The sequence below is a fragment of the Scophthalmus maximus genome, chromosome 20 (assembly GCF_022379125.1).
Source record: "Scophthalmus maximus strain ysfricsl-2021 chromosome 20, ASM2237912v1, whole genome shotgun sequence".
Lineage (NCBI taxonomy): Eukaryota > Metazoa > Chordata > Actinopteri > Pleuronectiformes > Scophthalmidae > Scophthalmus > Scophthalmus maximus.
In genome coordinates this window covers 15,775,310-15,798,887 of record NC_061534.1, presented here as the reverse complement: position 1 = coordinate 15,798,887, position 23,578 = coordinate 15,775,310, and the positions used below count along the sequence as shown (strand labels likewise).

The window sequence follows — 23,578 nt, the reverse complement described above, 5'->3', positions numbered from 1 at the left end:
AAACATGATCCCTTTCACACTGGACAAAAAAAACCCCACTGGCATCTGGGTATTTTGGCCCAACTCCGATCTCTAGTGATGGGAAACATGACACCAGGGTGGACTCGCTAAATTTTGCCTCTTTCTCTGGCACGATGTTATGCCCATCGCTGGTCTGGTGTTGACGTAAAAAGCCAGGAGCATTATTATAGAGAGAGATGGGAAATGTTTGGATAGAGGAGTGGAGTGACCTGCCAATGGACAGGTGATCACTTGGGACTGTATACATGTTGGTGGATATCAGTGATGTTCAGCTCGGGGTGTCCCACAGATTTGAGAAAATTTTGTGTTCATATTATCATTAAAAAGGTAGACATTGTAATGGTTTTAAAACACTTTACCTAAACGGGAGACATGTTAATGTTTTTTTTTACTACAGCTGTCCTCTTTTTCACGAAGTGTTCCTGAAATTTTTTTTACATGACTTAATATGATATCTCATAGCTGCATTATCGGCACCTTCTGCTCCGGAGTTTTATTGTAGTGCTTTTTTTTTTTTTTAAACCGATATATTGTTTGTTTTAAAGGTTTGACAGGAGTTGTCATTTTAATGTTAAATGTAGTTTACAACGACAACGAACACTTACCCTAACCGTAACCGAATTAAATGCTGCATTTAAATGCTTTAAAAGTTTAAAATCAAAGAAAATATGTGAGATGTTACGTCGTTTCCCGCCATCTTTTGAATTCCAAGAGACGTGACAACACGCATGCACAAGCAGTGAGCCAATGAACGAGCTTGTCCTTATCAAGGTCGAGGTTGTTGGTTCTGTGTTCTCAGTCGCAGACATACCTCAGAAGACTGTTGTAAACATGGTGGTTTTAGAAAAATGCAGGTTTTAAAATGTTCAACAAATTAACTTTATTTTATGAGAAAGGAAATTAACTTTTACTTGCTGTAGATTATTAACTTTGTTTTTAATGTCTTGGTTTCCAGGTTTAAGAACGACGCCATTGTTGCTGAAGTGACCAGGCTGGTGAGACTGGACCCCGGAGCGGTCAGTGACGTGCCTGAAGCCGTCAAGGTACCAGCTCATTGTCAGTTAGTAGCACTTAGCTGCTAAATGAGGGAAATTTGTGAATAGATAACATATTATTGTTTTCTAATTTACCAGTTCCTGGTGACATGGCACACCATCGATGCTGACTCTCCTGAGCTGAGCCACATCCTGTGTTGGGCCCCCGCAGACCCGCCAACTGGCCTGTCCTACTTTAGCAGCATGTACCCTCCTCATCCTCTCACCGCTCAGTATGGGGTGAAGGTGCTGCGCTCCTTTCCTCCGGTGAGTCACACACTTGTAGACCTCAGCGTCTTGGCATCAGCTCAGAGGGATTCACTTGTTTTTTTCCCCTCTGTGCTGCAGCAACCACAGCAACTTACGTTCAATATATTTGTTGTCTCCTCTTAGGATGCCATCTTGTTCTACATTCCTCAAATTGTGCAGGCTCTCCGTTATGATAAGGTAAACATTAATAGCTCTCCCTTCACACACTTCCCACATTGTGGGAAAAAATGTTCTTAGTGTCATTTGTGATCAAATGCAAGATATAAGCAAAATATTAATCGGCAACTGTTTCGATGATCTTCTGATGCCACGTCTCTGCTTCTCTGTCCTGCTCAGATGGGCTACGTGAGGGAGTACATCCTGTGGGCGGCTCAGAAGTCTCAGCTACTTGCGCACCAGTTTATCTGGAACATGAAGACCAACATCTTCCTGGATGAGGAGGGACACCACAAAGATCGTGAGTGCAGACTACACAAACGAGGGAACCCCCTCAGGCTCCAATAAGTGAGCGAGACCAGCTGTGGTAGAGAACCTGGTGTGAGGAGGCAGCTGGAGTCAAATACTGGGGATTGAGATCCTTGTATTTCCTGAGAATTCTCAGGAGGAAAGAAAAATGTCAGGAACCTACAGATATTATAGTTTTGGTGTTTTTACTTAACATATTTCTAGATATTCAAATAAATAAGAAGGAATAATGGCATTTAATGTCATTATGAAATGAACTCACAGTTAGGTAATGAAATCACACTCACTGGCTCATGAATGTGTGTGTGTAGCTGACATCGGCGAGCTGTTGGAGCAGATGGTGGAGGAGATCACAGGTTCTCTGTCTGGTCCGGCCAAAGACTTCTACCAGAGAGAGTTCGACTTCTTCAACAAAATCACCAACGTGTCCGCAATCATCAAGTAAAGTCATCAACTTGGAACTTCTGACTCAGTGGCTTCCCTCCAGAAGATGTTTTGCTTTAATGTAAAACCCTGATGCATTTGTTTTTTGTTTGTCTTTTCAGGCCGGTTCCAAAGGGAGATGAGAGGAAAAGAGCATGTCTCAAAGCCCTGTCTGACATCAAAGTCCAGCCAGGTAATGCTGATCCATCATAGGTCAGCATAGATGTTCAAATTAGATAATTGTGCTGCAGGGAACATATGTGTAAAAAAAAAAAAAAAAAAGCGTCAGTAGTCATCTACTTTTTGTGAACAAAGAAGACTCTATTCTCTTATATTCTCTCAACTAATATCCTATTAGTTGGGAGAATATAATGTTGCGTCCTTAATGTATGTTAGGAAATTGTCCTATGCACCTTGGCTATTTTCCAGTAATGTGAAATGATCCTGGCTGTTGCAGGCCACACTCTGCTTTAGTAAACATTGGTGGTGTGATACATTTCTCCCCCAACAGAACAATCAGCAGGGATCTTTCACTGCTCTTAAGCTTTAAATACTTCCATAAATCCTCCTAAACTGTCAGTTTAAAAATTAGAGTAAATAAATGTATAGTGATCAAAGATAATTTATTTTTCCTTTGGTTCCAGTGCTTCTGCACTGTAATATTCCAAGAACTTTGTGTCCCAATGCTGTATTTTTTAACTTCTGTCTGGAAAAGACCGGTTATTGAAGTTTGAATATGTAAATATTTGCTGCTATGAAACAAAACAAATGCCACCGACTCTTGTTGGTTTCTCTTGGTGTTTTCTAGGCTGTTACCTGCCCAGTAACCCTGAAGCTATAGTGCTGGACATTGACTACAAATCTGGAACACCCATGCAGAGGTAATGAAAGATTTTAACTCATGCCTCATGCTTAGAGTTCTGCTAATAGTATCTATTCATGCTCGAGTCCTCTGTCTCATGCAAGTGTGTTTTCCGTCATTTCAGTGCAGCCAAGGCGCCCTACCTGGCCAAGTTCAAGGTGAAACGCTGCGGGGTGAGTGAACTAGAGAGGGAGGGTCTTCGCTGCCCCTCCGACTATCTGGAAGACGGAGAAGAGAATCCAGACGGGTCACGCAGGGTGTGCTGGCAGGCAGCCATCTTTAAAGTGGGAGACGACTGCAGACAGGTAGCCCACAGTTTCTCCTCTGCACCACGTTTACTGAGACGCGTCAGGGAGGAGACTCGGACCAGATTTCTCCCTTGACCCCACCATGTTTCTCTCCTCTCTACAGGACATGCTCGCTCTGCAGATCATCGGGCTTTTTAAGAACATCTTTCAGCTGGTGGGCCTGGATCTGTTTGTCTTCCCATATAGAGTGGTGGCTACTGCACCAGGGGTAAGACTTTCAATTCAAAGTGTTTTCAATTCATGGTTTTAACCTGTCCAATGTTTGCGGCATTGTCTGTTCGCTCCCTGTTGTTGCATCCCCACATCTCAATAAATACGGTGATGAATGTGTCATACCTGAAAAGACAATGAGACTGGCAAAATCAAATGTTGTTTTCATGAACTGATTTTCTGTTCCCCAGTGTGGCGTGATCGAGTGCATCCCAGACTGTAAGTCCCGAGACCAACTCGGCAGACAGACGGACTTCGGGATGTACGATTACTTCCGTAACCAGTACGGCGACGAATCCACCTTTGCCTTTCAGAAGGTGCGGAGGTTTTGACCCTGCCCCCACACCCACCTTTTATTCACCTTCATGATTTGCTACTGAGATTTTACAGTCAGGGTTTGCATTGGTTAAATATGTGTGATCTTTTGAAAGGGATCCCCAGGATAACGCACAAAGCACCTAGTTTTTATTACACAATAGAAATGAGTCATGAGAACAGAGTTCACACGGTAAAATCATTTAATAGTTAAAAAAAAAAAAAAATCTATATAATAAAATATTCAGAATTTTCCTGAAAGGATGAAAAGGCAAGAGATGGAAGCTGCTAATCTATTTAATCAATGTTCCTGTTTGACAAGGAGACGCACAGCACCAGAACTGATTCAACAACATATCTATTACAGTGTCAACATGACTTGACACTGTGTTCCTACATGTTGGTGTCCCTGCTGATGGCACTCACTGTATTCGTCCTCCTGACTCTTAACCTTGAGTCCCAGGACTGTAGCGTCAACAAGCACACGCAGAATGTCAGCCAATCGTGTCCCTCTGTTCTTTCTTACAGGCACGGTACAACTTCATTCGCAGCATGGCCGCCTACAGCCTACTGCTGTTCCTGCTGCAGATCAAGGACAGACACAACGGCAACATCATGCTGGACAGCAAGGGCCACCTCATCCACATAGGTACAGTGTGATACATACAGTATAGAGACTGTTGGCCCCTCTGTCTGTGGTGTGGACTGTTCACATCATTCTCTGCTTCTTTTCATATTCATTCACCGGATATACAGTCGTCTGTTCTCGTCCACGGTGTTAAGCAGCCGGGGACCGTGGTGACACTGGCGGAGAAATTTCACAGTGTAAACCTTGTTTGCTCCAGACTTTGGCTTCATGTTCGAGAGCTCTCCGGGCGGGAACCTTGGCTGGGAGCCGGACATCAAGCTGACGGATGAGATGGTGATGATCATGGGAGGGAAGATGGAGGCCACACCGTTCAAATGGTTCATGGAGATGTGCGTCAGAGGGTACCTGGCTGTACGGTAAGAAAGTGCAACCACAAAGTCTGTTAGGTTTTTCTGCAATGGTCATTGTTGCTGGACTAAATAGTTTAAAGATTAAAGTCCATGTTTAGTCCTTTATAATGTAGTATATCTTGTTCTTGTTCTGTGTGCCTTTGAACATACAGACCCTATATGGATGCAGTGGTTTCTCTAGTGACCCTCATGCTGGACACTGGACTACCATGCTTCAGGGGACAAACCATTAAACTCCTCAAGTAAGTCCAAGAGATGTGTGTGTGTGTATGTGTGTTTCTATCAGAGGCTCAACTTTAAATATTGATGTGTATCTTTTATTTATTATTTTTTTTTATAAATCAGAGGACGGTTTAATCCGCAAATGAGTGAGAAAGAAGCGGCAGCGTTCATCATCAAAGTCATCCAAAGCTGTTTCCTCAGCAGCAGGTGAGAAAAGAACCCTATGCACCAGCTGATTTGCTGAACACAGTTCTGAGCTGTAACGCAGTTGTAATGTACGCAGATTCTCCCTAACTGATGTTCGTGAATTTGTTTTTGACAGGAGCAAAACGTACGACATGCTGCAGTATTACCAGAACCAAATTCCTTACTGAGGTTCTTCCGCCGGACCTGCTGTGGTACAAGCAATGCAAACCGAGGTGACCTGTGCATCACTCTGCTCACTCTGAGCGAGACGATGATGTGGCACTTTGGTCCGTGTTCTTCAGTTTTGACTGTAATCTGTCTGATTCTACAACGTACATCTTGAGTTTTTAACCGGTTCTTCGTTTAACTTGAGAGTAAAGGACAATGTAAGGCTGTAACCAAAAGAGGTATTTGAATCACCCTTTAAGTATTTTCTTCCTAATGCTGTTATTCTTTACTCTGCAAACATTAACTGAACTATCACACTAGAGGAAGATGGCCATAACAGGAGCCATATTTATCATGTTTGTCCAAGCAGCTGTTATAGTTATCATTCTGTTACTATGCTGTTATTCACTTTTATGCACTTTATAGATCACAGTATTTAATCTTCGTCGCCTGCCTGACATTCAGAGATTAAAAACATGTGCAGTGTAATCAACTGATAAATTGAATTTCAGTAGTTTTAATTTAGTCGATTATAATTCAGCGCAGGAGTCAATCAGCTTTTAGTTTAACAGTAGTCTTTAGCAAGGTGAAGGTGTTTAGAATTTACTGTAGAAGATCACAGGTGTTTTTTTTCTTCTGTGATTTACATGGAACTCGTAGAATTATATGTGAACCTATTTATCAGAGGTTTAGTGCCGCTTTGACACTTTCCCTCATAAGTCACTTCACACTTCGTCATTTCAGCTTTTAGGTGAAATCTGTTATAGAGAGGCATTGTGCCACTACAGGAACTTGGCAACCCATAACTCAAACTTTTAATGAACGGGTAAGAATTTGATGCTTCTGCCTTTTTCAAAATTTAAGATCTGCCTCTGAGGAAGAGATAGCAGGAAAACCCCTGTAGTGTTTATGCACCGTTTGGTAGGTGATTGTACTTGTGGACCACACAACAATGGAACTGCCCCCTCTGGAGACAGAGGGGGCAGTTAGCGGTTAGTTCTACAGTTTCAAATTTGAATTATCATTAAAACAGTGGTTGATTACCACAGTAGATTAACCCGATAAATACTGTCCAGCTCGCGTGCAGGTGCATGATGAACGGCTGTGCTGTTCTTTCGAAAGGTTTATGTATCAGTACTGCTTACACATTTTTATCATATTTTAACAATACCGTGATAATACTGCTAACTGTGATAACAGTGTCACTTTATCCATGATGGTAAATGTTCATATCATTACATCTGTAGCCGGAGCCCTCACACGACTGCGTGGCAGGCTTTAATGGAAACGCTCCTCATTCACTTTGAATTTGGTGACGTCATGCGGCGCTGAACTGCTTCGCGGTTCCATTGCGTTGCTTTGTGTGCGCTGTGTGCTAGAATTTGAAAAAAGCTTTTTTTAAGTGGCAGCACAGGCACTTTTACAATCATTCGCGCGCAGGCGTAAGCCAATCAAATCACATTTACTCATTGACATCAGACATGAAAATGAGCCTGGAGAGAGGAGGCAGAGGCTGCTGGTGAACCTACTGTGTGTTCCTCTGGTTGTGGAGCTTATTTCTCGCCTACTTTTCTTCGGCGTTGCGTGGACAGCTAGCATGGCACGTCAGCACGAATATCAAGCCGGCCATGTTGTGCGTTCCAAATGGGGACATTTTTATAATGATTGCACCAGCACTAAGCCTCAGACACACCCAGCGTCAAGCGTTAAAGCAACCCATATGTGCTTATGGGCAATCCTAGAACTTTCTTTTAAATCTTTGAATGAATCTATAACCCAGAAAGCATTTGCATTCCTTCTCTGTTGAGCTCCAGAGCTGAGGAAATGGTGGAAACAAAAGCAGAAGCTGTGACAATGGCTACAGGTTAAGCTATGGGTCGTTAAGTTCCTGTAGTGGAAAAGAGAAGGGAAGAGCTGATCCAGCACACAGGGCAGACCAGGAGCTCCACAGATACATTGACATGTACAGAATTTCGGTCCTGTATCAGAATACATGTGTCTGCCCACCCTTTATAGTACGTTTAACCCTGTCCGGAAACATTCCTCCGAGAGTGTAAGATTTAGATCAAACCTCTCGGGTTCAGGTTTTTGTTGGATGATCGTGCTGATACCTTTGCAGATGATGATTAAACCTTAAAAGCCATTTTCTCCTGCCATACGTAGAAACTGTAGTTATACTTGATGAAAAAAAACAACAACTACTTTATGCAATATATTCATGTACATTGATACTGTTTGTGTTGTGTTCAACAAATGAAATTGCTGTAATTCCCTCCAGACCGGTCCTTGTGTAAAAGTGTTTTATGTTGCAGCTATAACTTACTACCAACACATTTGAATATACAGAAGTTATTTGTGTGATCATGAACACAGACTGTGTCATTGTTTTGATTACTACTTGACAAAGCCATTTTTAATGTAGTTGATTTTATTGTGGCTGTTATTTGAAATATTTTAGACATCCCTAAATGTCCACTGTTACTGTGTGTGTGTTGTTTGCAATTTCTCCATTTTTAGCGACATCATCATTGCTGGTTGAGATGTATTTCAGACTTTATTCTGATGTGTGGAAACTCATTTTCAGATTAAATGTGTGAACATTCATCAGCTGCAGGCTCCTTGTGTCTTTTGTGTATATGATGTGTAAAGGTAACCAGATATTTTCATATTTGAAGCCATATTTAGGCATTAAAGCATGAGGGGTTTTGAAATGAGAAACTTTATTGTGAGATTAAAGCCAAAGCAGGGGGTTAAATACTGTCAATGAATCAGTCATTCACTTTTTCCGTCATCCTACACTGAATCTATCACATGATGTGACGACACAGTGTCACCTAGTGCTAACCTACCAGTTTTGAAACTCACTAAAGTCACTGACATGGTGCTATTCTATCATTTTACGATAATGTTGAGTCCGATGTCATAATGTAGGATGTATTTAAATGGTGTAAGTCTTATATCACATGCTTGGTATGAATGGATTCCTAAATAATTGAATACATTGGAATTAAAGAAAGAATACACAGACTATTTTTAAATGTAAAGTTTTCCAAAGCACAATCAATAAAAAAAATGCCTTTGGAAATTACTGTATATATATATATATTATAATATTATAAAAAATAACCTGTATGTTGCATAAATTGATAGATTAAATAGATAGATGTATAAGTGTATATATGTATGTATATATATATATATATGTGTGTGTGTGTGTGTGTGTGTGTATGTATATATATATATGTATATGTATGTATATATTCGTTTATAAAGATTTAATTTTTTACATCTATCTATCTATCTATCTATCCATGCAACATAAATGCAGAGATTTTTTTCTGATATCATGGTTTGATTGTAGATCTTCAAAAACATCTATAGATTATATGTATAAATATTCCAAGATGTTAGTTTTGTATTAGTAATCCATCTATCCACTCACCCACGTATTTCATCGCGATACCCGCTGATGGGTCGGTCACGGGACCAGGTGTGCCGTTGCCACGGCGCCTCCTCTCTCAGGTAAGATAAGCTGCTCCTCTGTGCAGGGCGGGGTGACGTCAGAGGGATGGGCAGGTCACGTGGGCGGGTCCGAGGGGAAACCTGCGGTGTCGTGTTACAGAAATGGGAGAGAGAGGAAGACGGAGAGGAGGAAGGCAAGCGAACAAGGTAGGCGAGCCACAGGCTGCACTCGCGTCCCGGGCTCGACGCGCCGAGCGGAGTCCCCGGTCCGGCATTCACTCTTTGGAAGTTGTTGTGATTTGAACTGTCCACGTTGTGTTTGGAGAACACCGCGGGGAACGTGGCATTAGTTGGGCTTCTTCCGAGGGAACTTTGCCTCCTCCTCCTCCTCCTCCGCCGCCGCCGCCGCCGCTATGGTGACCGAACTGGTGCGAACAAAAACCAACAGTGCAGCACAGCGACGTGCGAGAAAAGAGCTCCGCGAAGTAGTTAAGAGAAGCGGAGGGGGAACGAGGTGGAGAGTGGACTTTCTCCCGGGCCGAGCCCTGTGGGCGGTGTGCCAGCGGCCGTTGGCGCCACAGGGCGGCTGGACGGTCACTAGGCCCCGAGGGGAATCGTTCTCAGATATTCTGCTCTGCTGTTCTATGATTCATGCTTCTCTACAGGTACCCCTCAATACTCGGTTCACTCTCAGCGCAGCGGCACGTAGTGGGGACTGAACTGTCGCTCCCTGGTTATGAAAATTGAATTCACTTAAATTTGTACCGCGTCACGCACATGATCTCGCATTAAAATAATAGAATGTTATGGAGAGAAACCAAACAGATTCTCTGTTAAAGTGTGTGTGTGTGTGGTAAGGTAATAACAGTAATACCATAGGTGTAATGGTGAATCAATAATAATAGTAGCTATCGTAACAGCCTCAGTTAATAATGACAATAATAATGCTGACAACAATGATAATAATCATCTTTCTCCCGGACTTTAGTCTATAATAATAAATTAATATTAATTTTTAAAAAATGGTTTTAGAAGTGGTACTTGTAGAGAGTCTGCGGATGGGAGCCACCAAAGTACAGTTGAGAGCTCAGAACAAACCCCAGACTCAGTTGCGAGAGGCTTTTGTCATATGTACAACATACTGTAAGAAGACTCAGGAGGATGGAAGGAGATCACAGTTGCTATAGCAACCTCCACCTGCCGAGACATGACCACAGTTCACACTGTTGAGGAGCCGCATGAGTAACGAGTCAGGACTTGTGTGGTTATCTGGTTAGGAAATGACCTCTGTGTCCTTTTTGATTTTGGTCTTGTTGCACAGGCCTCGCGCGCTGCTCAGTCACTGGTTCGCAGCCCATCTCAGGGTCGGGGTCACTTTTCCTTCCAGCTTCCCCTCCGTCTCAATGCCTCACAGAGGAACTTTTTCTCCTCGTGGAGGTGGTCAGCTGTCTCCGTTTGATGCAATGGACGCTGGGTGTCTGGACAGGTCTGCAGAAGACTGTCAGAGAGGGATTATAGGGTCTATACTGTACAAGTATGTATCGTGAATATACTTAGTGTTGTGTTCCATTACGGGAATCACTTCAGTTTTGTTTTGTGCTCTCTGCAAAGCTTGAGAAGCACCTTATTTCTGTACGGTAACACAAACCATGCAATATAAATTAATTTATGCAAAAGAAATATATGAGATTAAATTCATTGTGATCAGTATTGTAATGCCACTTGTTGTTCGAGTGTTTTAGGTCAGTGATAGTTTCCCTGTTGTCAGTGCTCTGGTCCAAGAGTTAATCCTCAAGTGTGCATGAAGTGTTGTAGTTCCTGTAGGTGATTTTGGATGTGAGATCAACTGTTGTGTTGAACTGCAACATGTCGGCAAAGAGAACAGTCGGAACAGTTTTGTTGTTAAAAAAAAAAAAAAAGTGAAGCCATCGTGTGACAATGCATGTTTCTGCATTTCTAACAAATCCAGCAGTGTGAAACTTCTCAGCATTTCACTTCAGGCCAATATATAAAGATATATACGTCATGACAGCTCCCAAAAGTGAAGCCAAATAATCTTGATCGCCCTCTTTTGGCTGGGTGCAATATAAGCCATAAACCCGCCTCCACCATGTTAGCAGATGGGACAGAGACGAAACTAAAAGGTCAAAGTACACAATGAATACATTTTTGTTAAAGAAGGTTTTGTCAGTTTAGGTAGATCTTATCACACTGATCAAGTTTTCATTGTTTTGAGAGAGTTTGGTTTTAATTAGTTATTTGATGTTATAAAAATGATTAATACTGTAAATCAATTTTCACTTAATAAAAAAAGCTGCTAATCAGTTACAAAAAATCTCTTTTTATATTAATGTCATCACATATCTGTGGGATTTGGGCTGTTGATTGGTCAAAACAAATCACCTGTTTTTCACAATTTTTTTGTCATTTTATGGACTATGCAGTTATTTGTTTACTGATAATATAAGTTATTCTTTATTAAGAGTAATCTTCAGCCCAGCATGGTTTCCCTATTTTATACAGAGATGGTTTAGTGAGCATACACATTCTTTTAACAGCAGCACCTCTCCTGTCATCTATCCAAACACAAAACAATCTAGTGATTGAATAATTATTAGCTGTAGCTATTTAGCTATTCATTAAAAAATAATTTGCACTGAGGTCATTTATCAAACAAAAATTTCAAATATTAGCTTTTTCCTACTTCTCTACTGTTTTGTTTCATAATCAGTGAAAATTGACAGTAAAAAAAACCGTAATCTAATCATGGGCTGTTTTACAGCTGTGTGTTGGAGCTTTCCATCATGTCACATCATCTTCAGCAAATGTAGGAAGCTCCGGTCTTGTGGAACAGTTTTTTGTGTGTTTAGTTTACAGACTTTGGTCTGTTGCTTTACAGTCTAACATCATTATGTGCAATTCAGAGCATCCACTTCCTGTTGCCTTCACACCTCAAACCTTTTTCCTTGTACTCTGCAGGTCATTCCTCTGCAAACTGTACGTTCACACCAGGTTTGCATTCTGACCTGCAGGCCAATGTAAGTCGTGTTGAGTGACTGCGTGTGAAAGAGGTATTCAAGCTCAGTTCATATCATTTTTTAACCTCTCCACATCAAATCCACTTAAAGAAATGGGGTTTTCTAAGGGTTGGTTGGATGTTCAGAATGTATTTTTGTGCTGTCTGCAGCAGCTTCTGTTGAAGTTGAGCTGCCCTGGAAACAATATGGGAGCAATCGAGAAAAGGGGCAATCCAGCTGCTACTCAATATTGTTGCAGCATAAAAATGCATTCTTAATACAGCCTGCATGGAGGATGGTGGGATAATGTCTTCACTCATGATCTCTCATGGTGTTTTCTGTGGTGACTTCAGGTCTTGGGGTTAGTTTTCTTTCTTTTAAATAAAATGACGTTGTTCTTTTGGTTTCTTCCTTTTCATATTTCCTGTTTGCCTTCTCAGTTCTGTTAGTGATTCTGTCATAATATGAGCTAAACCCATTAATTCAGGTGGTGGTGTGGCTAACTACTGATTTCCTTTGTCTTATTGGATAACAATTGGAAAATATTTGGGTTTTAGACAGTTGTTTTGAGCAAAACAAGCAATTTGAATTCCTCACTTTGGACCCTTAGAAATGTGCAACAGTCCAAAACCCAAAGATGTTCAGTTCACAATGTAATGACATTGAGAAAATTTACATTTTGTAAGCTGAAACCAGCAAATGTTTTGTTTATATTCTGGAAAAAGGACTTAATTGATTCAGCTGTGATAAAACTAGATGACCGCAGCTGTTCTGTTATCCCTTTATTCTGAAAATGTAGTAAATTGAAACACATTAAAACAATAATGTGTGCGTGTGTGTGTGTGTGTGTGTGTGTACGCTCTCAGGGACCACCACTATCCTCATGTCCCATGGAGGAGGCTTTCATGGACGCACTGAGCGTGTCCGCCAGGCGCCCCACTATGATCAGGTCCCACACGGCTCCTTACCCCGCGAAGACTCCTATTATCTGCAGCCGCTGAGAGAGCAGAGACTCCCTCATCTTGCTCGGAGTGCAGACCCCCTTCCGCCACCACCCCTGCCAGAGCAGCCTCCGGTGGGGCCTGAGTCCGACCCCAGCGGCAGCGAGGACAACGGCGACCCAGACCACGACCCCGCTGTAGACATCAAGCCAGTCCACCGCTTCATCCCTGACTCCTGGAAGAACTTCTTCAGAGGAAGCAACCGCAGCAGTAGCGGTCCATGGTCCATGCCTGCCTCCTCCTGTAACAACAACAACAGTACCACTGAGGGGGTGCGCTGCTCTCCGCCGCACTCCCCCTCTGTTCCTGGATCGTACCGGGATCCCTATGGGGGCTCAGGTGGCAGCTACAACTCCAGAAAGGAGCTTCTGGAAGCACAGGATCCTCAAGATTCTGTGTCGGGGCGCACCTACCGGACAGGTCTGACCTACAGCGAGCGAGTGGAGGAGTATCATCAGCGCTACGACTACATGAAGTCCTGGTCGGGGCTGCTGAGGATTCTAGGCTGCGTGGAGCTCCTGCTGGGAGCCGCTGTGTTCGCCTGCGTCTGTGCCTACATCCACAAAGACAACGAGTGGTTCAACATGTTTGGATACTCGTCTCCCGGGGGAGCGTACGGATCCGGTTACTTTGGCGCAGGCACAGGCGGGAGCTACTACTCAGGCCCCAAGACCCCGTTTGTGTTGGTGGTGGCTGGGCTGGCCTGGCTGGTGACTGTGATTGTATTAGTGCTGGGAATGACCATGTACTACCGCACCATCCTGCTGGACTCCAAGTGGTGGCCCCTGACAGAGTTTACCATCAACCTGGCCCTGGCATTGCTGTACATGGCAGCAGGTGGGTAACAGCTCAATACCCAAATAACAAACACATTTTTGCTGTTGGCAAACATTAATTTGCATATAATACATATTAATGTAGTATTATGTAATTTTGAGATTATGTTAGACATCTTGAAATGTGTTGTTTTGTCCGACCAACAGTCCAAAATCCAAAGATATTCAGCTGCCAAATAATTTGCTGAATACTGTATATATTAGATATATACAGAAACTAATCTTTTTCTCAAAGAGGAAGTTTGCTAGCCTGGGACCCAGATGAATTCTAGGAGCTTGCTCTGCCAGAATACAGTCTGGATCCCCTCTATTGGGAAGTGATTTCCATCTGGCAGAAATCTTGCCGGTCCAATCACAACCGTGTATCTGATAATGGGCGGGGTTTATACCTCAACGCGGAGAGAAGCGACTTTTGTAAACAACCAAGGCTGCAGCTGATGAATGAGCATTTGACTAAGTACCTGATATCTTCACATTTCTCGCAAAAACAGCAACACTCATTCATAGACATTGTTGAATCATCATCACAGACATCTCTTCTCTTTTCTGGTCTGTTGACATTTTCGTGTCGCTCTATCCGATCGCGCCTTGAGGCCTTTTGGTCTGCGTCCGCTGGTAACACCTCTTGGAAATTCAAAATGAACTGTGAGGTCCCAGACTAATATGCATCTGACTATTAGTCTTACTAGCCATGCTCGAAGTTTGCTACAATAAAAAGCTAAATTTTGCAAGAGCACCACTTGATTGTCTACCACACTACTGTAGCCTCATTAGCTTCAGCTAAACAAACTGTCGCTTTCCACTTACACTTCACCCATCACTTATACTGAAATTCATCACAAAAAAATGCTTCCCCTAAGTGAATGCATTATGCTTCCATACATTTGCTCCATAACATTACTACCTAAATAAATGAACTGAGTTCTTCTTTCACTGCTGCTGGAAAGAGATCAAATATCACTTTTTCAATGATGTGAGCACCAAAACAAAAAGGCCTTTCACCATTTTACTGATTTGGCAGACAAATATTTCAAAATGTGTACAAGTAGAAACAGTATCTTTGTATCTAGATACATTTAAACTGTATTTATTGTGGCATGTCTGCTTTCTGTTGCCAGGCATCGTCTATGTCCGCGACACAACTCGTGGAGGGCTCTGCTCCCTCCCAGTCTTCAACAACGGCATTAATGGGGCGTTCTGCAGAACAGAGGCTGGCCAGACAGCTGCCATCATCTTTCTGTTTGTCACTTTGCTCGTGTACCTGATCGGAGCCATCGTGTGTCTCAAGCTGTGGAGACATGAAGCTGCACGCAGATACCGGGAGAGGTACGGCCAGGAGGTAAGATCTCCGGCAGCTGTACGTGTGTTTGGTTTTGTTCAGAAGCTCGAGTCTTGGGATCCTGGAATTTCCTGTTATATCTTGAATAACAAAATCTGCACCTTATTAGCCTAAATGAATTAGTAATGAACATAAAAAGCTTGCATTTTCAGCATTTAAAATAATTTTAACTAAACATACTGAAATATGCCGACTCTTATATGTTCACACACACACAGAGCCTCAAGTGTTAAACACAATGATGTGAGCTGTTTACTCTCACCGGGAACGTCTTTGATATCAATCAAGATCAGAGCCGACTGACCTAGTCTCCTTTAGGTTGGACGAGTGTTTTCGGAACAACTCCCGGTTGTCATAGGTCGTCCATCCTGCTAGCAAAAATAAATGGTTTAATCCTGAAAGGCTGCTTATGTAGCCCTTTTCTTCTTATGAAAGCAACACAGTCTGCAATTGTTTGATCATCTTGGAGCTGTGGCAATTCGAATGAAAATCAGCGTGAAACTGGGGCTCGTAAATTGCACCTTGAACGTTATGTGTGAATTAGCAACGACGCGATCAAAGTGACTCACGAGGCCTCGCCGACACTTTTCAGATATCCAGCAGGCCATATTCTTTGCCTTTTCTTTTTCCGTGTTTCCGAACAAATCATCGCACAGACTATATGTCTTGTTTCTGATGCATTTTCACAGATGATCAGCGTAACCTCGAGCTGACTTTATTTATTTGCGGAACCACATATTAAAGCTAACCGCACTTCCTGCTTCTGACATGTCAACATAAGAGTATCCTGCAATATATTGAACATAGTTTCTTTTTGACGTTCATCGTGAAAGTGATAAACAATTCCTGTTTTGCGCGTGTATCGCACATTTTCCTGTGTCACTTTTCACGTTTGTTTTCTTGACAAAACGTATGTTGGAGACATATCTCCTGGTGACGGATCGTGTAGTGTGTGAACCCCCTGTCACAGATGAGTCACGTAGTGTGAACAGCATAACGACCGAAAGCCTGCGATTACAAGATAGCACGTCGTGTAGTATGAATGGTACAGCAATCGGACGACTTTGAAAATCGTGGAGTGTTCCCGAGGCATTAACCTGGCATGAGGACTAGAAACAGCCTGGCTCTGTTTAAGGGTAAAAGAATCTGCCTCGGCTGATGTATTTTTTTTTCCTCCTGTTCCTCCACTGTTTGTGCCAAGCTTACCGGCTGCGAGTCCAGCTTGATAATATTATTTGTTCTTCTGTAACTGTCAGGAAAAAAAATCCTTCAAGAGACCAAAAAAACAAACGAACTATAGACCAGCACAGAATACACTGTTTGTGTTTAATAAAGTCCAGCCTTATGAGCACATTTTATTTGGGATGCACGATAATATCGGCATATATTGAATTTTAAATTTAATATCGGCAAAAAATCCCTAGTAGGGACTGAAGCTGCTTATATTGTTTTGCACTTTTTGTGATTTTTTTGCACATCTCAATGCAGTGCAGATTGAGCCTAGACTTAAGTTAATAATTTTAAAGATTGTATATTCACATAGTGGCCTTCTTTTTTCAGTTAATTTTGAGTTGAAGCTGTAGTCTGATACGCACATGTAGTCTACTCAATTTGGTATATTTACTGTAAAGGTACACTGTTATTTTATTTGGGTTTAATAGCTGTAAAGTTGTAAAATGCACTTTTCCAATCTTCCCTGTGAACAGAAGTTATGTTTAGTTGCTTTGTCACTTTATGGTGGGTATTATTGTTGTGATAGTCTCAGGGAGAGCATCCTCCAAGCCTGTTTTAAGTAGGATGTATCTTACTTGTTTTGTTTGATAGCAATTGTCATAAATAAATATGGGATGTTTTAAATAACATCATATTTAAGTATTCTTATACTTAAGTTTCTTATTTTGCTCAAGGAAAGAATATTTTATATAATTTTAAGCTTTGTAGTTTATGTCTGCATTTGCCCATGGGCCAATAGGATAAGAGTATGCATAATAGTATGTTAATTCCACTACAGAAGAGACTTGATGATCCATGCATTTAGGTGTGGGGGAAAAAGAGTATATATCTATTTATATATCGGTATTGATATTGGTTATCGGCCAAATAAGTTGTACAATATCAGATATCGCAAAAAAATACAATATCGTGCATCCTTGCATTTTAGTCTATGCTAAAATGCTACAATTAGCCAACGGTCTTCTGGCTGTAGCCGTGTATTTTCTGTAAGATATTGTCGTGGTATTGATCACCTCAAGTCAACTCTGTCAAAGAAGCTAATATTTCCCAAATAGTTAAACTATTCCCTTAACAGTAAAATTTTTAATATTGTTATTCATAATCTGATAAGCAGCATAGTGGGCATTGTTGTGCCCCCCCCCAAAGGATAAAGCAGTATAGATAATGGATTGATGATGGGTACATGTTTGTTTTTCCTGCACAGATGCTGCCCTCTGAGATGCAAGCTGCACGTTCATTGGTTGCTCCAGCTCTTGCTCACAAAACTCCAGAAGAAGACTCGTCAGTCTTTCCCATCCAGGCGGCTCCAAAAGCAGCTCCAGCAAAGATTTTACAGGGAGCTATTCCATCGGGACACATTCCAAAACCTGTTATCGTGCCCGACTATATTGCGTAAGTGATTCTAAGAAAAACAAGGAGCACAGTAGGGCTGCAACTGTTGACTACTTTCTTTATCAATGAAGCTGGTCCGCCTATTATTTTCTCAGCCAAGTGTTTTTCACCATTCAATATTTCCATTTCAGAGCTACTGTACACATACAGTACGTAAAATACAAGAATCACTCTGGTACAGTTAAAAAAAAATGTAGTGCGATTTGGTCCAGGGAGCTAAAGCCTGTGTGATCTTGTACGTGAGACAGACAATCTGTGTGTTCCCCTGCAGTAAGTACCCATCAATAAAGACGGACGAGGAGCGGGACCAGTACCGAGCTGTGTTCAACGACCAGTATGCAGAGTACAAGGAGATCCACTCGGACGTGCAGGCCACCGCCAAGAAGTTTGACGAGATGGACGCCATGATGCGCAGTCTGCCCCAGCACCCCACCAGCCAGATGGTGATTAGTTACCAGTACCAGTGTTGTTTTCTTTGTTGTATCTTTTGTCATGACGTGTCTCTCACTCTCTCCACGCCCATGTATCTGTGAGGCCGTCTGATTTAGCGATCTGCCACAATACGGCATGGTTGTGAGGACATCTTTTGCCCATTTGTGTGTTTATTGTTTCTTGTGGCAGGCATAAAAACCATAAGACTAGCCAGTTCTAGCCATGTCCCAGTAACTAATTAAAGACACGTCATCGAGAATTGGGCAGCATAGCCTGATCTCATTCACAGTGAATATCAGCTGTCACTGCGCCAGCTTTTTGAATCCATATGTATGAATGGCCTGTACTTGAAGTCTGGTCAGAATTGAAGCAGCAGAGGCTGAGACACAGTTTATTTTTATGTCTTTGTTCGAACCCGTGACAACGGTTATGGGAGACCGACGTACCAACCACTAGTCCTAAACCGTGGAGTAGCAACACCTCCCACTAAGCACGTCTCTTGTATTTGTTTTGTTTCCGTTTTACGGAGCCTGGGCTGCACCGAAAACCCCCCCAAAAATTTGGGGCGCGCACACACAGAACCGACAGTTAGGAAATATTAGCTGATTTTTACAAAACATGTATTGATTTAGAATCTTTTACTGCCCCTTAAAGTAGTTTAAAAAAAGCTCCCATCACATTTTAAAGTTCCTCACAGTTGTTAACATGATTGCTATGAAATTTTTCATCTTTCCCAGACGTGTCAGAAAGATGTGTCCTAATAAATTTAGTGATGTCATGACTTTTTCCTCCAGCGCCAAGCGGAAGTTGTCTTTATTTTTTGAGAGTGATGTCTCAGTTGTATGTGACATTAGCTGAACCGTAGCCCCTTCAAACACAGAAACAGAATCCCTCGTGACATTACCATAAGTAAGTGTGTTCATGAACAATCACATTATTAAAAGTAAGAAGCAGCTGGAGAAGTTTTCAGAGCCTCCAGACAGTTTTCATGTCCTGTATGCTGCATTAGGGTTGCGCATGGTTAAGGTTTTTCCCGATACCGGTACTAAATAAATACTTTTAAAACGGAACCGGTGCCGAAACTGTGACAGAACCGTTTTTCTTTTCCTTTAGAAAAACCACAATATGACGGTCAACGATAACAGATCATTTAACTGCTTGGGCAGTTAATTGGAACTTGGAATTTAACGTATAAAATTTTAACAGGTTTAAATATTCTTAAATATATAAATGTGTGATGATGCGCTCTGTTTGAGTCACCCAATGGCAACATGCCAATCACATCAGCCACTGTTCCCACCGTTGTTATACAATAGGTATGGCCACTTCACTGCTTCTTTGCGTCATCATAAACCACACAGTATGATTTTATGAGAGTGGAAATGCTGCACCCAGTCTTTTTGTTGCATGTTTAGTGAAGTGTACCTCATTTCCCTATTCTGTAACTTCCTGCTTGCACTTCCTGTTCCCTCTCTACTTCCCCTCCACCCTCAAATTCCTTCTCTGCTCCACCCAGAGGGCAGATTTATTTAGATTTTTTTACGGCATCATTAATATAATACGGTCTCTTCTTCTCTTGTTGCAGGAGGTTGATCGCATCTCCAGAATCCTTCAGGAATACCAGAGGAAGAAAAATGTGAGTCGTTTTTTTCCGTCCTTTGTTTCTCCTGAGCAGCGTCAGAGAAACACTGAAGGAATCCTAACCAAGAGAAGCTGACCTCAATAGAAACTACAATTCCCATGATCCCATAATACTTTAGTGGCAGACAATAACATACTGGGTATTTGAATATTGATTGGGTTAAAAACAAAAAGTTTCAACTTCTGGTAGCATACTGGATAACAACTTACCAGAACTATGTCCATCTGTCAGTCATCATTTATTTTCCGGAGCAAAACTGGTGTTGATCAGTTAGTGAAGTGTTACCTTTTAATATTTTGGGTTTCATGACATTTTCATTTTTTCTGTAGTCCCATGGTAACGAGTTTGACTTAGCCAAATAGTGAGTATGTTTTCTTTACGGAGTAAAATTCAAAAACTTTTATCAAGAAACGGTAATGTTCGTTTTTTATATTTTTGTTTTCTTGAAATTCAATCATTTTCTGTATTGAAATAAATATAACTATAAGTATACTTTCATTATACTTCTAAAATAACAACAACTTTTGGCTGCAATATATTTGTTTCCTCTGTGACCTAATTTCCATAACATTACTCCATAAGAAGGAAACTACTTTTGTTTCGGACATTTTTCAGTGGCAGTTCAAGTTTTGATAGAACAGTCGAGCTCTTAGGCACAGGACTCATTCAAATGACATGTTGGTAGGATCAATTCGCTCATTGAGTATCACCAGTGTTATTCCCTAAATGTATTGTGGTTTTCATGTGAGTAACTGCTCTTAAACAGTTGAAAGGAGATGAAACTTGAATTTGCTTTTCATTCCTGTCTGTTTCTGCTCCTCCATCCCAGGACCCGACTTTCCTGGAGAAGAAGGAGCGCTGCGAGTACCTGAAGAGCAAACTCTCTCACATCAAGCAGAAGATCCAAGAGTACGACAAAGTCATGGAGTGGAACGACGGATATGAATAGACCCCTGAGGCGTCGCTACCCTGGAACACCACTGCACACAAACAGAACTAATGCTGACGGCTAAGCAGGTCCTGCCGGTGAACATAACATTTTCACCACAGGGTGAAACCTAGTCGAGAACACAGGAGCACCAGAGGGAATTTCGGCCTGCTTTCTCTTTCTAAATCTTGGGACAAATGTTTATCAGCAGTTTTTTTTGTTTGAGTTAATTTAAAGGCCACACATAGAACCAAAGGGGTAGAATGTGTAATGCTTAAAGGAATATGTCTTAATGAGAAATCTTAGCCTACCACAAAGACTACATCGTTCACAACTAACACGTTACATCTTGTTCTCGTATAAAAATGACATTTAGCTATTTTGCGTGGCGTCATGTGCAGGATTATTTCCCCAGAAGTAGAAATGGTCCGACATAATGATCCTCTGAAAAACAGCTAACTGTCATTTTTACACTTTTTACAGAGCCAAGAAACAAGATGTAATGTGACATTGAGCTTTAGAGGTGCCCCCTGGCTGTAGCTTTGGAATTACCTTCTCATCCAATGCTCTGCCAGAAAGCGAATACACATTTTTTAAATGTGAAACCTTTCCTCTAAAATGGGCTGATATGCAAAGGGATTTTTTTGCATTTGTGTGTGTGATACTGTGACTATAATTATATCAGAGGCTAACCACTTAATTTCTGAAATGACTGGTATCCGATGTGAATGTTTGCATGTACTTATGTGGAGATGTTGCCTGTCCGGGGGAGACTGACATGAGTCTTTTTGTTTGTCACCTATCTATACAGGCTTCTCATCTTCCCAACTCCCCAATCCCACGTTGCTGGTTTTTCTTGAACTGCTGTAAAGGTTGTTTTAATTGCACATGGTGGGTGTTTTTTTTTTAATATGCAACTGTCAATTGTCTGAATCTGGAAATGTTCATGTCCTATTGTGTATTAGTCCTTCCATTTCATAGATTAAACATTTTGTACTTTGTTACTTAAAAATCCCCAGTGCCTAAATATTTTGTCTTTATACCACTGTTAACACTGAACCTCTTGATTGACTGGAAACGCTGTCTTATGTGAGTATAACTGTAAATATTTTGATGTACATGTCCATATTCTTTTATAATTTAAATGATAATCTGGTGCTTTCTGTCCTCAGAATACAGTTCTGCTCATGCACTGCATCTGTTGTCTTTTTCTTTTACTGGGGAACATATAATGTTCAGGAAACAGAGATGAAAGGATTGATCTGTGGTTGGTTGACAGGAAATTAATCAGCAATAATTTTGATTTGTTTGTGCTTTTCTAGCACAGATATTAAAATAAATTATTTGTTAGACGTACAGATGTTGAAACTTGTTGCTTTTCTTTTGCTAAATCAGAGTATCTTTGAGTCTTTGACAAAACAAGCAACTTTAGTATCAACAACTTTTTACTTAATCAAGTGTAGTGGTTAGCACTTTCACCTTACAGCAAGAAGGTTCTGGGTTCGAATCCCGGTTCAACCAGGGCCTTTCTGTGTGGAGTTTGCATGTTCTCCCTGTGCATGCGTGGGTTCTCTCCAGGTTCTCTGGCTTCCTCCCACAGTCCAGAGACATGCAGAATGGGGTTAGGTTCATTGGAGACTCTAAATTGACCGTAGGTGTGAACGTGAGAGTGAATGGTTGTCTGTCTCTGTATGTGGCCCTGCGATAAGCTGGTGACCTGTCCAGGGTGTACCCCGCCTCTCGCCCAATGTTAGCTGGGATTGGCTCCAGCTCCGCCGTGACCCTTAAATGGATAAAGCGGTAGACGATGGATGGAATGAAGAAAATATGTCTTGATTAATTGGTGAAGAAAATAATCATAAGTAGCAGCCCTGAACTCAACAAATAACCAGATAAAAATGTGTGACCCTTGGAGTGTTTGGTGGTAAACACTCCAAAAATATAACTGATTACATTGATAACGAATTTTCATAAAAAAAATAACAGGGAAAGTATATAGCCTCATAATTTTCCTTTATCCTCAGAGAACTAATCAATAAAGTAAATAGGTGCAAGAAAAATATTGTTTTTGTAAAGATTATTATTTATTGTATTTTTATCATCATCTTGCTGTGGAAATAGATTTTTGAGGGTCTTAAGATTCTTGAAAAATCACTTAATTTGGCACAGCCGCAGGCCTGGTGGAAATCATCAAGTTCAGAAGGGAATGGGCTCCGATGTGGCCATGTGACTCCATAGCTCCCCCTAAAACGCTGTCATGTTGGGATACAGGTGGTCGGCTGTTCATGAGATTTCGGTGGGATCATTACTCTCACCATGAAGGATTAAATATCTGTATCTATAAAGTCCACAATTTTGAGGTTCCTGCGTCACTTTTCATTTCATGAACACATTTTTAGGCCTGTGGGATGCCGCTATACAAATTGAATTAGTGAGAATTTGAATGTTTCGTACGGATACTCATCTGAAAAAGCCAATGGATTTTGTTCCTTCCTCAGAGATCCTCTCACAATCCACGCACAGAGCTCTACGGGATCCTCCACGAACAGTGATGCCATGTTTCAAAGGAGTTGATTGGTCAGAGGACGGTGCTTTTATACGCGATTATTGCTCATCTAAAATTGAACCTGCTCCGGAGCAGGTTCAGCCATTCAGCATAAGTTACCATGGTGATTTACCGCAGTAAGAAGAGAACCAGCTTCGTAGGACTGAAAAACCAGAGCCTCAAATACTACTTCATAGTACAGGCCTCTGGTCTCTCAGTCACGACACACATATCTATCTATCTATCTATCTATATATATATATATATA

The 23,578-nt window shown here is 41.5% G+C and overlaps 2 protein-coding genes across 8 annotated transcripts in view; both read left to right on the top strand.

The window, feature by feature from the left end:
* LOC118284627 (phosphatidylinositol 4-kinase alpha) overlaps window positions 1-8,087 on the top strand; it is a 28,378-nt gene extending 20,291 nt beyond the window's left edge. For all 3 annotated transcript variants that reach the window (XM_035607485.2, XM_035607486.2, XM_035607484.2), the window contains exons 40-54: window positions 977-1,064; window positions 1,155-1,322; window positions 1,449-1,502; window positions 1,662-1,782; window positions 2,102-2,231; window positions 2,336-2,406; window positions 3,022-3,094; window positions 3,200-3,380; window positions 3,487-3,591; window positions 3,785-3,910; window positions 4,437-4,557; window positions 4,754-4,913; window positions 5,060-5,149; window positions 5,253-5,336; window positions 5,452-8,087. In XM_035607485.2, the coding sequence (XP_035463378.2) occupies window positions 977-1,064; window positions 1,155-1,322; window positions 1,449-1,502; window positions 1,662-1,782; window positions 2,102-2,231; window positions 2,336-2,406; window positions 3,022-3,094; window positions 3,200-3,380; window positions 3,487-3,591; window positions 3,785-3,910; window positions 4,437-4,557; window positions 4,754-4,913; window positions 5,060-5,149; window positions 5,253-5,336; window positions 5,452-5,503 (1,624 nt within the window). In that variant the 3' untranslated portion in view covers window positions 5,504-8,087. The remainder of the gene's footprint in view (window positions 1-976; window positions 1,065-1,154; window positions 1,323-1,448; window positions 1,503-1,661; window positions 1,783-2,101; window positions 2,232-2,335; window positions 2,407-3,021; window positions 3,095-3,199; window positions 3,381-3,486; window positions 3,592-3,784; window positions 3,911-4,436; window positions 4,558-4,753; window positions 4,914-5,059; window positions 5,150-5,252; window positions 5,337-5,451) is intronic.
* A 957-nt stretch (window positions 8,088-9,044) lies between these two features.
* On the top strand, window positions 9,045-21,962 carry LOC118285040 (MARVEL domain-containing protein 2). 5 transcript variants are annotated; one of them, XM_035608339.2, is made up of 8 exons: window positions 9,045-9,152; window positions 11,925-11,983; window positions 12,829-13,800; window positions 14,918-15,138; window positions 17,576-17,763; window positions 18,035-18,206; window positions 19,781-19,831; window positions 20,667-21,962. In XM_035608339.2, exons 3-8 carry the CDS (start codon window positions 12,846-12,848, stop codon window positions 20,784-20,786), a joined length of 1,707 nt encoding a protein of 568 aa, XP_035464232.1. In that variant the 5' UTR covers window positions 9,045-9,152; window positions 11,925-11,983; window positions 12,829-12,845; the 3' UTR covers window positions 20,787-21,962. The 5 variants fall into 5 exon arrangements, with proteins under 5 accessions (XP_035464232.1, XP_035464231.1, XP_035464235.1 ...); XM_035608338.2 differs by having other exon boundaries at window positions 9,049-9,152; window positions 11,925-12,016; XM_035608341.2 differs by lacking the exon at window positions 9,045-9,152 and adding an exon at window positions 9,173-9,610.
* Window positions 21,963-23,578: the final 1,616 nt, after the last annotated feature.